At 36.3% G+C, this 18,852-nt stretch overlaps 1 protein-coding gene across 1 annotated transcript; it reads right to left on the bottom strand.

Annotated features, from left to right (window-relative positions):
* Positions 1 to 6,279: 6,279 nt before the first annotated feature.
* On the bottom strand, positions 6,280 to 17,851 carry LOC125818842 (mediator of RNA polymerase II transcription subunit 33A-like). The gene is made up of 12 exons (XM_049498362.1): positions 17,445 to 17,851; positions 16,471 to 16,581; positions 15,314 to 15,661; positions 14,814 to 15,133; positions 14,642 to 14,733; positions 13,672 to 14,008; positions 13,078 to 13,288; positions 11,719 to 11,833; positions 10,339 to 10,500; positions 9,142 to 9,799; positions 8,619 to 8,825; positions 6,280 to 7,535 (listed from the first exon to the last, which is right to left on the bottom strand). The coding sequence occupies exons 1-12, from the start codon at positions 17,723 to 17,725 to the stop codon at positions 6,412 to 6,414; spliced, it is 3,966 nt and encodes a 1,321-aa protein (XP_049354319.1). The 5' UTR covers positions 17,726 to 17,851; the 3' UTR covers positions 6,280 to 6,411.
* Positions 17,852 to 18,852: the final 1,001 nt, after the last annotated feature.

Here is an 18,852-nt window from a genome sequence, read left to right as displayed (position 1 = left end):
CGTCGGGATAGGAAAGGAACAGTTGTCGAGATTCCAACTACCATTGATAATGAGACTAACCACTTTCATATCAGTTTCATTCTTATTGATGGGGCCTTCGATGAGGGACCTAAGATTGTTGTTTGGAGGGATCCAATTATGATGCCAGATGTTAACTCTATTTCCATCCGTGAGCACCCACCTAATACCTTTATTACAAGTCTTCCACCCTTTAAGAATGTTTTTCCAAATAAAGGAACCTCCTTTGGTAGGTTTATTTCTTTTGTAGTATTTAGTGAGCATATAGTTTGCCCAGACACCGAGCCTAGGACAAGCCTCCAAGCTAAGCTACCTAACATGGCGTTATTCTTATGCTCCGCTTTAATAAGGTGCAGACCTCCTTCTTCTTTGGGTTTGGTTATTTGGGACCAACTAAGGTAGTGCATTTTTCTCTTAACGGCAGTATTACCCCAAATGAAATCTCACTGAACTTTGTCGATTCTCTTAAGGGTGAAGCTAGGCAATTTAAAGTAAGGCATATGGTATGTAGGAATGACATTGAGAGTACTCTTTGCCAAGGTAGTTCGTCCAGCTAAGGTGAGAAAATGCACTTTCCAGCCCGCCAATCGACTGGTCATATTATCTAGGATGCAATTAAAGTCTATATAGGTGGGATTTCGATTAAAAATGGGATATCCAAGATACTCTCCAAACTCCGTAGAGGTCTCTATACCAAATAAGTCTCTAACAAGTTTGGGGAATATGGGAGGGCAATTCTTGGAAAAAATAGCTTTAGACTTCTTTTGGTTAATAGTTTCCCCAGAAAGCGTACAAAATAGATTTAGGCATTGGTGCATGTTGGAGATAGTTTTTTGGAAAGCTGTAGCCATAAGGGTAAGGTCGTCTGCATAGAACAAGTGAGAGATAAGAGGTCCTCTAGGATTAAGGGTGATAGGGATCCAGTTAAGAATATCTACTTGGTAGCTAATATAATTTGAGAGAAGCTCCATGCACAAAATAAATATATAAGGAAACATAGGGACCCTTTTCCTAATCCCCCTCGTAGGCTGAATTTTTTTTGTTTTTGAACCATTAACCAGAATAGAGATGGAGCTGGTAGTGATACAGTTGAGGATAATGTAAGTGATTTTCGGGGGAAATTTAAAGTAGAGTAAAGCCCGATGAATGAAGGACCATTCTAACTTGTCAAAAGCTTTTTCTAGGTCTAATTTAAGCATAAAACAACCTTTGGAGCTTCGAGTAGTTTGGATTTTTTTTATGATTTCCTGAATAAGAATCGGATTGTCTGAAGGCCTTATTCCTTTAATAAAACTGGCTTGGAAGGGGCTAATAAGGATGGGGAGAAAAGGTTTTATTCGGTTAACAATGATTTTTGTAACCATCTTGTAAATGGTATTGCAAAGACCTATGGGTCGGAAGTTTTTCAGGTTATTTACATTCTTAACCTTGGGAATGAGGCATAGATAAGTCTCATTTGTTTCCGAAAGAAGGAAACCGTTAGCAAGAACTTGATGACAAAAGCGTCTGACAGAATCTCCCACTATGTCGCTAAAATTTTGGTAGAAAAAAGGGTGGAGCCCATCGGGGCCAGGGGACTTGAAGGGTTGTAAATAATTGATCGCGTTATGAATTTCAAGGTCTTCGAGGGGTCTGTCTAGACAGGACAGATCTAACTTATGGAAGGAAGTTTGAAAAGTAGGGTAAACCCTTTTAGAATTAGTATGACTGGTAGTGTAGATTTGTCGAAAGTAACTCAAGTGTGAGACGAGATCTTTTTATGATCCGTAATAGTAACGCCATTATTGTCCACAAAACTAACAACTTTATTTTTCCTTCGTTTATTAATGACGGACATATAGAAGAATCTAGTATTGGCATCACCCTCATTAATCCAGTTTATTCTAGCTCTCATTTTCCAATAATTGTTCTCAATTTTAAGAATACTATTGTACTTTTGCATACGCTTTTGTTCCAGATTTATGAGAAAGGAGCTGGTAGGAAAAAAAGGGGAGTTTTGGATACCATTGAGTCTAGCTTGGATGATCTTTTTTTTTTAAAGTCCCCAAAAGTGATCTTACTCCACTCAATGATCTCCTCAGTAAATTGGTGATTATTTGCTACGAGATCCTCATTACTATAACATCTAGCGACTATGTTCCTAAAGTCTTGATGTGAAGTCCAAAATTGCTCAAGTCTGAATAGTTTAGGGGTTGCACTATTCCTATTATTATCAAGATTGAGCAGGAGCAAGTTGTGATCGAAGAAAGTCCTAGGGAGGTGGGTAATAGTCACGTTAGGGTATAGCGAGATCCAAGACCTGTTTGCTAACCCCCGATCTAGTCTTTCTAGAATAAGGCCATCTTTCTTACGATGATTCGACCATGTATACTTGGAACCTTTAAAACCCAAGTCTATAAGGTCACAGTAGTTCATGCAGGTCGAAAATCTGTTAGCTCTGGTATAGTTTATAGGTCGACCTCCCATTTTTCGTTCTGACTCATTACTTGATTAAAATCCCCACATATTAACTAGGGGCCTAAATAATGACTTTTGAGAGTACAAAGATTATCCCAAAGAAGAGACATGTGGGTCGAGTTAGTACTTGCGTAAATGATATTGAAATTCAAGGGGTGTTAGTAGTGGTTACCTTGACCATAACATGCATTTCCTGGTTTGATTGTCTGTAGCTAGTGACTGCTACTACATTCTCGTGCCAAAGAAGCACAATTCCTTCCGACCTTTCTATTGCAGGTTGTTCAAGTATGCCATCAAACATAAGTGTGTCCTTGACCCTGGCGTGATCTTTTCTATATATTAGTAATAAAATACGACCTTAAGAGAAGGGAATAGGCCTATGTATTTGCACGACCCCTGCAGATTTCACCCTATCTATACCCGAAGCCACTCCCCTAGCAGTTTTGCCACCACGCCGCAGAACGGGAGTTCGTGTGGAACCTTTTATTCTGGGGGACGGCCCAACCCAGGCAACAACATCACCGACTCTACGATGTCAAAATCGAATCTTTCTGTTGGCTTTCCCAATTCATTCGTGAATAATAATTCAAGGCCGTGAAGCGAGTACTTCTAGCTGCTTCGCCTACTTCTTATTATGGCGGCTATGTTTTCGTGGCGAAAATGAACGAAAAGCGAGAGTCTGGAGTCAAAAGGACAACAAAATTTTTTGAAAATTTCAAAAAGGCAACAAAATTATTTATCCAACCAAAAGAGGAAAAAATTTAAACACCGTCTAAATTAGGGTTTCTGCCGCAAGACGCGAATACCCATGAGACCTATAAGGCGCAGACAACTTTTAGCCTTGTAAGGCTCAGCCGCCATGAGCCTTACAAGGCGCAAGGAATCTGCGCTTTACTGCTTTTTCTAAAAAAAAAATTGTGCTTTGCTGCTTTTTCTAAAAAATAATAATTTTGCTTTAATAAAATTTTTTGCTGCTTTGCTGTAAAAAATATTCATCTAAAATAAAAATAAATCAACGGTTACACCAAAATCTTCTTTGATATCATTTTTACTTTAAGTTTACTCGTGTTTTATCTCTGTATGTTTGGGGCGAAACTAGTAGTAAAAAATTATTAGATAAAGTAAATAAAAATAATTAAAAAAAATACTATATTAAAATTACAAACAAATAAAATTTGAAAAAATAATAATTAAAACTATATATATATAAACCAAAAACTAAAAAATTTGAAAATAAAAATAAAAAATAAAAAAGGTGACAAGTCTACTGGCCCTTGCACCTTGTAACTTGTTACTCATTTAACTTTCACATGAACTTTCAGTGTTGAATCAAATCAACACTGTAGTTTCGCGTGATGTATTTTTATAGTATGTTGATTTAATTCAACACTATAAAAGTTTCAACGAAAATAAAAAATAAAATACTTCAATTAGTAGTAAAAAATTATAGATAAAGTGAATAAAAATAATTTAAAAAATACTATATTAAAATTACCAACAAATAATTTAATAATTAAAAACTATATATATATATATAAACCAAAAACTAAAAAAATTGAAAAAAAATAAAATAAAATAAATAAAAAAGGTGACAAGTCTACTGGCCGTTTGTAGTAATATAAATAACTAGTAAATGGGTCCGCGCTTCGCGCAGTTAGATTATTTTTCTTTAAAATTTATTAGAATAGAACTTTTCTTGTATTTTGATGTTATAGCATTTTTATATAAATCTATTTTCAAGAGTATAGAGGTTATTCAATTGTAGTTTACTATTTGTTTTATTAAAAGAAAAGGCAAAATTGCAAATTATACAACTATTTTCTCCTAGTTTACATAATTTCATTTTACAGATTCATTAATTTGCTTTTGAAATTTTACAATGGTTAGTTTAGTTTTATCATTTATATGCATGGTTACATAAGTGTCTTTAATTAGAGAGTCACATAAATATTTTTCTCAATTTTCTTCTTTGCAAATTTCGTTAGTGTATATATATATAACTAATGTGTTTATCAAGAGCAAAGGTTCCATAATCATATGATATACCAATAAGTAATATGTAGTCATTATGTGTTTTAAAATTAAAATGCAATCTTCCATAATCCAAATTCCATATGTAATACAGTTATGATGGTGTTTGGGAATTGAAGTTGTTCACGAACAAAACATTAAGGATCCTTGAAAAGGGTGAAAGAGAAGTAAGAGATAATGGGAAAAAAGTTCCAAAGAGTATTTTGGTGCGAGAGAATAGTCATTATTGTGTATCATACAATTGTAATTAATTGTTAGTTTTAGTTCTATCATTTGACTTTCTTTTTTTTTTTACTCCTGTAAATATTAACATTATTATGACATCAACAAAAAATCATATAAATTTCTGGGCTTGATCTCTTGGAGAAGAAAAGATTTCTTTGAAGAATATTGTAAAGAAATGTATGTACTCAAAAACAACAATTAATATCATAAGCATAAATTAATTACTGTAAAATAAACATATCAGGATCTGTAACAATAGAATGAAACAGAAAGGAAAAATCGAGCTCATTAAATGCACAATGTTCCCTTATGGAAATCATTCCCCCCTAGTACCTGAGGTTTAAAGAAATAGATTCTCTTAGGATGAAACGATTTTATTCACCAGTGTGATGATACAAAAACAATAGTGTCAGTGAGTCACTCAACATGAGCAAAGTACACAAATATTTAATTGTGCAAAAGAAGAAGTTCAAAATCAAATATTTAATTGTAAAGAAGAAGAAGTTCAGAATTTTCGTTGTTTCAAAATGAGAGGGAACCTCTCTATTTATAGACAACAAATGGTAGTGTGAACAAATGCTTATTGTGCCTTACCGGAAAGGTCACAACTCTTTGGAGAAGTCACAATCTTTCATAAAAGTTGCAACTCTTCATAAATGTCACAACTTTTCATAAAAGACACAACTTTTAATAAAAATCGCAACTCTTCATAAAAGTCACAACTTTTAATAGAAGTCAATCTTTCATAAAAGTCGCAACTCTTCATAAAAGTCACAACTTTTCATAAAAGTCACAACTTTTAATAACAGTCACAATTTTTGATGAAAAGAAAGGCTAATTTTAGAAATAAATTAATTAATTAAAAAGGAATCCTTGTTTGTGATGGCGCCACATAGGCGGGCCTAGGATTCTCTTTTATATATATATATATATATATGATTCCTTTTCACTATAAACATACAAAGATAAAACACGAGTAAACTTAAAGCAAAAATGATATCAAAGCAGATTTTGGTGTAATAGCTGATTTATTTTTATTTTAAACGAATAATTTTTACAGCAAAGCAGCAAAATTTTTATTAAAGCAAAATTTATTTTTTTAGAAAGAAGCAGCAATTTTTTTTTTTTTAGAAAAAGCAGCAAAGCGCAGATTCCCTGTGCCTTGTAAGGCTCGTGGTGGTTGAACCTTACAAGGCTAAAAACTGCTTGCGCCTTACAAATCACATGGGTATCCGCACCTTACGACAAAAACCCTGATTTAGACGGTGTTAAAATTTGTTTCCCTTTTGATTTGATAAATAATTGTTGCCCTTTTGAAATTTTCAAAAAATTTTATTGCCCTTTTGACTCCGAACTCCCTTCTACATCCTTTTGGTAAAACATCTTTTCAAATCCATAATGTTGTATTAGTATTAATACTTTGTAGTTTCCTAATCCTTAACTTAAAATAGCACGAAAATAAAAGTTTGAAGAAAGCTGTTCAGAAGAAACATATTGCCAATTAATACCAGCACATGTCTGTCGTACAAGAGAAATAGCAGAGTTCAATTGGTTTTCAATATTTTGGTTTCTATGCTCAGCTTACATGATATATATGTACAAAACCAAAACTTGTACAAAGCTAAAGCTCTTTTGATGAATCTAGGAGGCTACTGTAGAAAGAAAATAACTGCAATCAACTCATCTAACAAAGTTCATACCACCTTCTATAATCATTTCAGCAGTGGCGCCCATTGTGCCAATACCACTGCTATTCAAAAGAGCCAACGCCAACTCTTCCTCGTCCCACTGTTTCAAACCCGTACTAAGATTCTTCAAAACCTCTACATCCACCTCTAGCAACCAGTTTGGTGTGCATCCAACTATCAAGCTGATGAGCCCTGAAACATAAGATTTCCAGGTGGCTTTGTTGCAACCGAGGGATATTTTCCCATGTAGAGCACCTGCAACGAACTCCAAGTGTGCCTCAAGAATACTTGACCGACGCTTGGCTGCAGGTGATGATGAATCAACCCCCCATGCAAATGCTCCAGATATCACTGCAAAGCAAGCAAGGGCTTTACCCCCTAGGGTTGAAACTAGCCCTTCTGACATCCCACCACTGGGATCCGTGCCATGCGATGATATGAACCAAGATGGCAAAGTTTCTTTAATCAACGATTGGACCAAAACTACACCCCCTGTGATCCAAACTAATGAAGCACCTAGTGTTGCTACAAGCTTTACACGAGTCAGTGCTCCAGCAAGAGAAACCTGACCATACTTCCTAACATATTTACTTTTCTTTAGTTTCTCAGAAGGTACTAGACTACTTGCAATATCTCTAACAGAATGCATCAAAAGGGAAACAACTTCTTCTGTCATAAACATGACATTTGGGACAGCTCTATGGACACGCAAGTAGAGTAAACCAGGGGCAACAGGAGAGATGCCACCAGAAAAATGAGAGCCATAACCATGACCAAGAAGTGCACCTACACCGCCATTGCTTGCAATAGAGGATGTAGTTTGACCTAGTGTAGCTGCAAAGCACATTCTAAGCAGTTGAACCACAGCATCCCTATTGTGGTGGAACACAGTCCGTGATGCAGAGAAGACAAGAAAGTCACTCCAGCGCTTCACCTTTTGGGCCCATAGAGCAACCGTGACAGGCATGCAGGGCCAAGGACAACCCGTAGCCAAATTACTCAAGGCTGGGCCCATTAAGTTCAGAAAGCGGTCAGTTGATCTATCAAGTTTGTATGTAATGGTGAGGCTCACAAGGGCTGCCAGGGGCAATGGAAGAGTAGCTGGAGAATTACCACCTACAAACAAAAAAAGCATAAGCTAGACATGCAGAAAAAGATGAATGAACAATTTAAAACCCTGAACCACATGTACAGAATGTGTGAATGTCCAGGTCAGTAAGAACAGCTTTTGAATGCATCAATAGTTGGAGACAGGTTATACATGTATGGGAGGTCAAGCTTAGCACCAGCAAGTTTGTTTAGCTGGGCATAACTTAGTCCTTTGAAAAGTGTGATATCAGAATTCTACTATATCCAACTCGTACATATGACAGCGAGCGACTGTATAAGAGAGAGATTATGACTCACTCGGGGGGAATTCTTGGTCCATGGAAACAAATATGGAAGGGCAACACCCCAACCAAGGTGAAATGCTTCACCTGGTTGGTCACCAGAAGAGCATGTCTCACTCAGGAAAAACTCAAGAAAAGAGGCTTCCAGATTGTCTCCAGATGTTTTTTTTGTCATGAGAAGGAAGAAACTAACAGCCACTTATTCCTACACTGTAGGGTTACTGTCCAGGTGTAGCACATGGTTTTCAGCATTTCTCAAGAGCCCTGGGTGATGCCAGAACATACTGCTGATCTTTTGAGCTGCTGGATGAGGAGGGGGGAGAGCAAGACCCAAAAAAGATGGTGGTCTATAGTACCTACTTGTGTCTGGTGGGCCATTTGGAGAGAAAGAAACCTTAGGTGTCATGAGAATATTACTAACACTATTCAGAAAGTTAAAGAAAATTGCATTAACATGTTTTTTTGGTGTAAAGAAGATGGTATAGAAGAAGTAGAACACTTGGTAGATTTCCTAGGATCTATGTAATTATGGATTTAGCTTGTAACTTTTTGGAGGTAAGCCAGCATACCCTTAATGCTGAAGAATACAACTTTAACCTTATCAAAAAACATATGACAGCGAGCGAGAGTAGACATATTCACCCTCCCATTGAGAAATTATCACAAGAGATAACTGGTACACAGTTGGTGCCAAACCATTATGTTTGAGAAAAGAATGTGCTAAACAGAGAAGCAGGAAATAGGTTTCTTGTGCCACAATTCCACTGGTCTTAAAAAAGCAATCACTTCAACTTAGATGAGTGCTTACCTACAGTAAGACTTGGAACATTCACACCAGTTGCGGCTAAAATTTTCTTAATCTGTTGCTCCACTGCTGCTAAATTTGCAGCTGGGTTTGGCCAATCAGTTCCATTCATAGAAGCTAGCATCCAGATACCCCGTGTCACTTCAGCTGAAAAGTAGCTTACGATTGTTGCCAAAGAAGCTGGGAGAAAATCGGCCAGATCCTTGAGACCTGTGAATGGAAAATGCATCTGTCAAAATACTAACACATGCAATTCATTGACTTAAACAATGAACCAGAGAAATCACAAGTTAAGAAATACTGAAAGTGGAGGTTCTGGCTATCCATTTGTATTTGATGTAGCATTGAACAATAAGTCTCTTACATCTGATAATTGGTCTTAAAAGCTACATCTCTCTCTCTCTCTCTTTAAACTGTCTACTTCATGCATGCTCGGCTGTCCAGCACACTTAACACTTGCCCTAGAAGGCAAGACACTAAGTCAATAGCAATTGCAGTTTATATAAGCCAGACCAGATTCTCTAACCTGTAGCTAGTTCACGTGGTGACAATCTACCATGAGCACAGCCAGTGAGAGCAGCGTCAAGCACAAAAGGAACAGCTTCCAGAATATCCCATGCAGGCAGCTTAAGGTGGAGAGATACATCTTCATTTCCAGGCCCAGATGAGCTACTGCTTCCAGAAATAGCTGGTGTCAGGGACTGACCTGTTCTATTTATTTTTCTGAACATGAAGTTCAACAGTGCTTCAACAATCTGATGAACAGGAGTTCCAGGGACAAGTCCTGAGAGAGGTGACGCAATGCATGCTTGATGTTGCCTGTACCAAAGTGTTAATTTTGGAAAAGAATCAAGAAATATGGGTTCTCCAGATAATGGACTTGAAAGTCTAGTCAGCCACTTGATTTTGCTTTGATCTTTCTGCGGATCATCAGAGGATGTCAACTGGGAATTACGCACCAGCAAAAGGTATTCAGGAGTTAGATGGGCTCCCACTGGAACAGCATCCATACGATGCTCAAGAGGCGGCTGATCAAACCTCCACAACTTCAGCAAAAGAGTAAATGCATTTGAGAAGACGGCATGTGAAGAAATTTCTTCAGACATTACAATCCATTTCACATTGGGTGCACATGAACCAAAGGCTTCACAAATTGGCATCAATGCACCAGCAAGTTGTGGAACCTGGAAAATGTAATGCATAAACATTAAACAAAACTAACAATCTGGTTTTCTCTATCCTAATCTTATGACAGCTGCTGCTCTAGGTACTTTCTTCAAACCTACTTCACACAGTTCTGTATATTAGTTTACAGATAAGCAATGCCAGCATAACCATTTAGATGTCCATCGAAAAAGTACATTAAAGATAGACTTACGATTTAAAGAAAAGACATTTCTCCAAAATTCAACAACCATTTCAGGCTTAGAATCAAGGCACTCATAGGTACACAAAAGACTACTTTATTTCAGGCTTCCTTAGGCCCCTGAGTGCATATGGATATCTTTTCAAAATTTATTTGTGATATCATTAAAAACTTTCAGAGTGTGTAGATTTACAAATTCTTTTGTCAATTGTCACGAGGTCTCCATCCATGTTGAGCGGCCATGCAATTTTAAGTTAGTCTCTATGTTTTTTTTTACGTGATTTTCAGCCACACGAGCAACATAAATGTCATTTAAGGTAATTTATAATGAGATAGAGCAGCTGAAATTCAACGTACCAATCCATGCAAAGAAAAGATCTGAACACAATCAATAGATGACACTCCGATGAGAAGAACATTCAGGAATCGGGCATAACCAATCAAATGGCTTTCAGTTCCCGAATAATTAGCAGGAACAGCAGGCGACAGCAACCTGGTGATGAATAGAACAGTATGTTCCTGCATTAATGCAGATGAAACACAGGAAATGAGTCTGTTGACACAGAAATAGCAATTTTTGTAACTGTTTGTGAACTTGAGAATGACTTCCCTGAAACCAACTTCTAATACAAGTATACTCTATTATCTAAGTTCTTTTGCAGCTCAAATAAATGTAATGTAATGTGCTCTAAATAATTAAGTCAGAGAGTATTTCAGGTAGTGTTCAGAAAAAAACTACCCCTCTTCTAAAATGAGCCACATCCATGGTAAATTAAGGGGATTTCCACTCTGTTAAAGCAAAAAGTTCCATATTGGTGGTTAATGAGATGGGTGGACTCCTTATAAGGCCTGGACAATCCTCCTCCCTTAGAGCTAGCTTGTCTGAGTTAGGCCCAAGACCTAATTTCACATGGAATCAGAGCAAGGGCCAATCTCACCCAATGTTGGGGCCCCCAAAAAATCAAAAATTGCCCACGCATCAGATGCTAAGCACTGGGCATGAGGTGGGTCAAAAATTGCCCAAAATTGCCCACGCACCAGATGCTAAGCACCAGGCGTGAGGTGGGGTGTTAAAGCAAAAAGTCCCACATTGGTGGTTAATGAGATGAGTGGACTCCTTATAAAGCTTGGACAATCCCTCCTCCCTTAGAGCTAGATTTTGGGGAGTGAGTTAAGCCCAAGACCTAATTTCACACAACTTATTTTCTTTCTTCTCATCACCATCACCTCTACCAGTTGACACTTCATGGCCACAATAGATGATGAAAATTCTTCATCTCCTGATGCTTATGGGATAGAAAGATGCTGTCAAGATGAGCATCCTCAACTTCCCTCCTTGATTTCATTTCTTCACTTCTCTTATCCATGGGTTAGGGATCAACTGCTTATGCCAATGCTGGAGCTGCTTGGCGTTTGTGCACTACTTGCACTGTAATTGGTTATGGTTGTGGGTTTAGCTGGGTGATGTAAGTGGTGTTTGGGAACCTGTACCAACTATTAATCGGATACTTTGGAAACAGAAAAAGGGAAAGAAGAAAAGAAATGTTTTTCACAATGGAAAAAAACAAATACAACAACATGCCTAGTGAAATCCAGCAAGTGGAAAAAAACAAATGTGTAGAAAAATATCATAAATAATTTAGACTCTAAAGGCTTTGAACAAAGAGGGTTTTGAGGTTCAACTACCTCGAATGGTAAAATACACTTGTTTTATCTAGAGAGAGGGGCAAACCATACCTGTATATTCCAACCACGAGCAAAAGAGGCACCACAGAGAATAGCAGCAGCAGAAACCTTGTCATCATCCGAGCCATTGACTGCAATCTCATATATTTTCTCTATTTCTGCTAAACTTCCATCAAATCCATGAGCTTAATTTCAGTTCTATACCACTGTATAAATTTCGAAAAAGAACATCTGATATACCTGGCTTCAGCAAAGAATAGGTTTTAACTGAAGACCAGGCAGTAACTAAGAAAAATAAAAAAGAATCTATTTTATGGCACAACTGCATTTTCCAATTCATGACTATTTACATGCCATACCCCTGGTGGACAATATGGAAAGAGAGGAACCTTAGAGTTTTTGAGAATAGGGAGAGTAGTATGCAACAAGTTAAACTGAATTGCATTTCGACTCTGTGTTTTTGGTGTAATCAAATTTATGTCTTAGACTCATTATAGGGATAGGTCAGTATTATTAGAGTTTCCTTATGTAAATACGGGTTTCGGTACAACCTATGTACTGTTCTGCAGAAATAGAAACAATTACCATTTTCAAAAAAAAAAAAAAAAAGATATAGATTGATGAAATAGAAAACCCAAATTGCTAATCAATCCTTAAACTGGATCTATTTTCCAATTTATAGCACTTTCAAGAGCCTTTTATAGTAAGATTTTTTTTATGAGATAGGTAAAACTTTTTTTTCTAGTAAGATAATCCCAGGTGAAACCAAGTATGAGATTAACCCTTCGAAAGAAATTTTTTGCCAGTAGTAAATTCTCCATTTTTTTATCCTTTCCATTATAGTTGATTTTTCCATCCACTCTATTATGTTGTTCCTTCTCTGTTTTGTCCAATTTCTTTTTTCATAAAAAGATCTCCTTTAAAGCTGGATCACTATCTTCTTACATCAACTCAAAATCAGCATATCAAACTCATCCACTGAAATTCCTTTTTAATAAATTCATTTAATTTCTCCATTCTGGTTTATTTCCCATAACCTCTTCTACCATTCCTGAAACTTGAGTAGGTTGAGCATTCTTTGTAACTTCTAGGTTTATTCTTTAATCATTTCTAATTCAGATTCTGATCCACTAAGGCCCGTTTTATAAGCCACCAAGGATGGAATACTTCATGATGAAGTTCTAGCTTTCTTTCAATCAAAAAGTATAATTCTGTCAGTAGTTAAATCTGCATCAGTTCTCTTATCTATATATCTTTTCGCGCTCCTCAACATGTTTGAAAACTCCAACTAGGCAACATGAACCAGTGGCACCATGTAAAATATTACTACTCAAAGCAAGTATCCTCGGTAGAAGATAAGTAGGAAATCAGTAAACAAGGAACACTTTCTAATTGACAACTTTGTTGTACCTTGATGCTGGTGTTGATACCAAAGAGCTGACCATTTGAGGAGTTAAGGGAGACCCTTTCATCAATGATGACCAGCCAGGCATTTGACTCGAGACGCTACGAGGAACTTGATTGCATCTACCTTTTACATATCCGGGCCACAAATAAGCAGAGGTGTCCAAAATGTTTCTGGCAATGCAGGCTTCGACAATCAAGTGTCGCAGGTTTCCCACTACAAATTGTTAGAGATTAGCATAAAAACTTACACTAATAGCTTCACATACTAGTGCATAGACGAGAAGTAGCAGATGCACCATCGTAGATTAAGTTTTATTATCTGAAAGCAATCAACCATCACAAAATAAATAAATGAACATAAAAAACAAGACAAAAAATAGGAAAATAACATAAATACCCAACTGAGGAATGGCAAAATTGAAATTTTCATCTAGTTACCATTGCATTGATTGGAGATGGGGCACATTTTTAGTAATTTCGTCAAACTCTTTAATGTTGTCAAAGTAATAGCATAATGCAATTTAAACCACATGGGACAACTAATAAAAGGTCAGACAAACTAAAATTTCTTGAAATTCAATAAGGAGATAAACTCACCGCAATTGACAGGAATGTCGTTCAAGCTCATTCCCTCAAAATAGCCACTCCCAACACTTATACCTGAAAGGAACATCATTGCTTTTGCAGCAGCTAGATTTGCCAATGGAGCAGCAGGCAATGGTGGGGTCAACAAGCCTTCAAAATCACCAAGTTGCTGAAGGCTAAATACCAAGTCTTGGTGACGTTTTCTGGATGACTCTTTCCTTTGATTGGTAGAGCTGCAATTCATCTCCTCCTCTTCAAGAAGATTCACTATTGCTAGTGGTGTTATAGACAACAACACACATAAGCAAGTATCCAGGCGAGGTACTGGTCCCTCACTTGAATCCCTTTCCTGAATTGAACAAAAGTGGTTAGAAGATTTTACAATGAAACCAAAAGCAATAAAATCAGAGTCTTAGCATGATTGTTAAATAGCAGTTTTAGTTCTCCAATAAACTGAGTCCATCATCCTACTCCCCCACCCCCACAAATCACAATAGTGACACACATGCATCATACATATTCCCAGAACCTTTTATAGAAAGAAACTGAATAGTTCAATAGCAAAGCAACCCTAAGTTTAGCTTTAGCTAATACATCAGTTGACTTTCCAGCACTTCAAAACTTGAAAACATTCCTTCCAGCAATATCACATTGAGAAGCATAGTTTTTTTCTATAATTTTGCTCAAGGGTACAGAAGAAAGATAAGATAATACAGCCTGAATTCAACTTGACAAGGGATGGAAGGGATTTCATCATGAAGTGCTTACTCTATTTTATTTTTTGACAAGTTAACAGACTGTGTATATAAATCATCAGCACAAAGTGCTGGAAGCCAAAATTACATCATTGAATCTACATCCAAAAGAGCACAAACAATAGACTTACATTAAATCCTATTTCATCTTACAAGGATCCTAGGATGTTTATTATAGAAGCTGGGTCATCTATATACTCTGAGCTGCACCAATAACAAATGCTTACTCTATTAACAAGCCTTAGGGCTGCAATCCATAATCCAAGAAAAGTGTCCTTCCAAGGTGAAGAGTTAACTGCCTGCAGAGCCTTCACTAAACCTGCAATACAACTGCGGTTTAGTGATGTCATTTAGAGCAGGTTTTTATACACAATAACTTAAGGAGTGTACTATGTATACCGGTGAGTGTTTCAGCAGCACTTGTAAGTGCTACTTGTGACCCGTCCATGATATCTTCTAGAAAAAGATCAATGGGAAGCCAGAGCACCGCTGGACTAGCACCATGACACTGATCTGCAGAAGATCCAAGCGAACCAGAAGCCATTACAGCATGAAACTTTTTATGTGAGCTTGTTTTGCATTTTCTTGAGAGGACTACATGATCATCAGATGTTAACTGCACCAAAGCCTCCGGAGATATATTCTTAGAATTTCTTAAAGCTGATGAATTTGACACAAGAAGTCTTAAATTCTGGGTGAAGGACTCCCAGTGCGTGGGCCTAACGAAGAAAGAAAAATGAACAATGAGCCACTGCGATATCAATTTAGTCTAGTACAGCTAAAACTTATCCATTGCTTAAAAATAGCAAAAGAAGACAACATAACATGCAAACTTGAGTAAGGGTACTATCACTACCAACAAGAGCAGCAGTTGAGGGAATAAACGTATATGATCTTACATGTTCGTGCGTACCAAATAAAGGATTGCAGAAGTCACTTTATCTCGAAAAAGTTCACCAATTATTTCAATAGCCATAACTGTGTTTGATTTAGATAATAATTCCTGCTTTTCTGTTCTCCCCCCAGCAAAACCATCATGATTATTCAATCCCATATCTTGAGATGTAATATGCCACCTAGACTTCTTTTCAGCAGTCAGTTCCAGCAATCCCTCATCATCAAGGGACGCATCAAGTAACTCCCATACAATTGTAAAAACAAATCCAACCACAATTAGACCACTTTCAGACCCCTGAAGTCCAAATATCTGGGAAAGATGTAATGTATCATTTATAGCTTCCATGATCCTGCAATTGCATTCACATTTGTTAACTGTTGATGCTGAATAAATTGACTGCATTTGCATTAGTTCAAACAAAGTCAAAATAAGTTCACAAATCTGAGCCAATATACTTTTCATTCATATTGATATCTTACTATCTCCGAGTTAATAAAAAAACAGGAAAAATTTCAGGAGAATAACATGAGAAAAATAATTATAGGTCCTCTGAGCTCCACTTATATCATTTTCACAAGAGCAAGGGTCATCTAAACATTACAAGACAGAATTGAAAGAATCCTCATCTTGAAAACCGGTGCCCCAGAAGCGAAAATTGAAAATATATAAACAAAGGAAATTACTGGAAAAAGAAAATCCCTACCAAGTCTCGACAGTGTAAAGACTACAGAAGAAAGGTTTTTTTTGGAATTAGACTCTCAACTAATGTTTTCCTGAAAGAACTTGATACTTTGGGCTCTGAGACGGTAAAAAAAGATTGGAACGTTATCAACTGAAGCTGCCAATTTGATTAGGAGGACAAAGAGTCCAAGTATGGCCATTAACCTACTTTACCATTGACACAAAAGTAAATAAGTGTAGGCTTTCCTTTTTCACCGCCATTTACCTTTCCACAGTCTCTGACCTCACTATCTAACCAAGAAATCTAAATAAATTAATAAATGAATTCACATACTGCGGTGGCCTATGGTGTCAGCACAAATGTTACATCGCATCAATGTTTTTCAGAGCTAAGATCAAACTTAATAATAAAGGATATCAACAAGCAAGTGGTTAGTAATGAGACAAACTGAAGAAGGATACAAGAGCAAGGCATACTTTTGATAATTTGGACCATTAATCAGAGATGGCAATGAGAAAGCGTATATTTTTAGAAGTTCCATATAAAGCCTGTATGCCACTGGATAGCTCCTTCGAGTCGGGATCACTCTGCAAAGGAAAAATGTAAGGGAAACCGTGAACAAAAAAGACTAACAATTCATTAACCAATGACCACACTTCAATCCCAATTCCCAATCCCCTTCTATAATAGCCAATTTCATTTTTTTGTAACTTAAAAATCCTTTGTTTATAGCTTCAAAATTCAGTAGGTAATGGGCTCACCCCTCTAACTTCTCCACTTAATACGATACTTGGTGACAACAGACAAAATTCAAAATCATGATGTGCGTCTACCAAAGCCCTATGGGCTACACGGGCCAATCTCTTTTTTTCTATCGTACATGTAACAAAAGACTAACAACAATGAAATCCCTTTCTTAAATTGTATGACCATTTTACCTAAACATTGTTACGAATGTGATTCATTAATTTGATTATGTCCCAAAATTCCTCTATGTGGGGGATCATTCTTTTCTACTAGGACAAGCTCGTGGAAATATTTGTATTAATCAATGAGTAGTTGTTGTAGTCACTATTCCTTTTTTTTTTTTTTTTTGCAAAATGCTTTCACATGTTTTCCTTAGAATCTACTTTGATATGTATCTTCTTAAGCCGAGGATCTCTCTACCTTCTAAGACAGGTGCAAGGTCTGCGTACACTCAAACCTCCCCAGACTCCACTTGTAGGATTACACAGGGTATGTTGTTGTTGTTAGACTTTTAACTTAGGAAGTATGTTGAATAGCTATCATCTCATCTTAAAGCTTAGTGAATTTAAGAATTAAACATTATTAACTAATCATTTTTAAATAAACATTCCGTATCAATTCTACTGTATTCAGGTGCCATTTCATTCCACAATTAAACAAAGCGACGATAAAAATCAAAGGCTAGATAAACAAAAACAAATACCTGTTTGACAGTAGAGCTAGAACGAACATAGGAGGTACAATACGAAGCGCCAAAGCTTTCTCAAGGAACTTCCAAGCTATAGGATCATTATTACCCCAACAGATATGAGAAACAAGAAGGCGAGCAACGTCGGTAGAAGGCATGGAGTGTCCGGCAGAGTTAAGAGTGGAAGAAAGTTGCATTGCCCACATCAAAGGGTCTGTGCCTTTCAACTGAGCCAACTTAGTGAGTTCAATCACTCCGTCCCATAGACTCGATTGTTGTCCGGTCACCACAGCCATGGAGATTTTCAACGGTCGCCGGAGAAACTTAGGGTTTAGCTAGATCTGAAAATCGGTCATGAACAGTGAAGAGCTCAAACTGGCGGAAGGAGTTTTATTCAAAGTGTTGCCTCTTTCGTTCTATGTGGAGAAATGACTTGGGAATTGCGGATATATATAAATACAAATATTTTAGTCAATTTCGGAGGCTTTTCTATTGACACTTTTTCGGTCCCCACTTATATTTTTCTCAGTCTTCCAAATACAATTTGCCAAAAAGTATGGAGCCGAATATTTGGACATAAAAATCATGAAATTTGATGGAAAAAAAATATAAAATTTATTTATTTTTTAAAATTTAAAATAGGTTTAGAAATTGAAATTGTGTTTGGATATAAATACAATTGAAATTTTTATGAATAATTTAAGTGAAAAACATTGAATAATTGTGTTTATGAAAATTGATAATCGAATTAAATCAAAATAAAACAATTAATATTTCTAGGTATGATTTTTAAAATGATTACGTACTACTTTATTAGCCTAAGTTAACAAAATATTTAAAAGAACAAAATTATTTGTCTCACATAGGCGAACTTTTTTAATAGTCAGCACTTACATTAGACACTAATTCAACTGTTATTTATAGACGTGTCAAAAAATATTTGTCAAAGAAATATTTTAATTCTCTTTATATTTGAAAAGTTAGTCAATCTTACCTAAAATATCAAAAAATTCAAAAATAAATTCAAAAACCTTGACTCGGTAATTAATTTGATTTAATTATTATATTTGTAAAAACTTATTTAATTGATTTGATTATTATTTTTCAGTAGAAGTCGAACCAAATTGCACTATAAAGACCCCTAGTGTAGAGTCATTCTAACGACGAATTGAATAAAAGAGTTGATGACTTTATGGACCATTATTAGAGTGAGAATATGGTGAAAATCTATGTTTAATCATACACATACAATAATTTACCATCTTTAAGAGTAATTAAAAGGTCTCTACATTTTATTTTTTCAGAAGTGTGCATTCTCACTATGATTGTGGTCAGTGGTCACCCAACTACTTTGCAACTTTCCACTATAAGCTATCATCTAGATCGGATTGTTTCTTTCTTAATCAGAGGAAACATTTTTCTT

Source organism: Solanum verrucosum, unplaced genomic scaffold (genome assembly GCF_900185275.1).
Source record: "Solanum verrucosum unplaced genomic scaffold, falcon-dt-bn FXZP01000267.1, whole genome shotgun sequence".
Classification (NCBI taxonomy): Eukaryota; Viridiplantae; Streptophyta; class Magnoliopsida; order Solanales; family Solanaceae; genus Solanum; species Solanum verrucosum.
The sequence above is the reverse complement of the archived record's forward strand: the minus strand, read 5'-3'. Positions and strand labels throughout refer to the sequence as shown.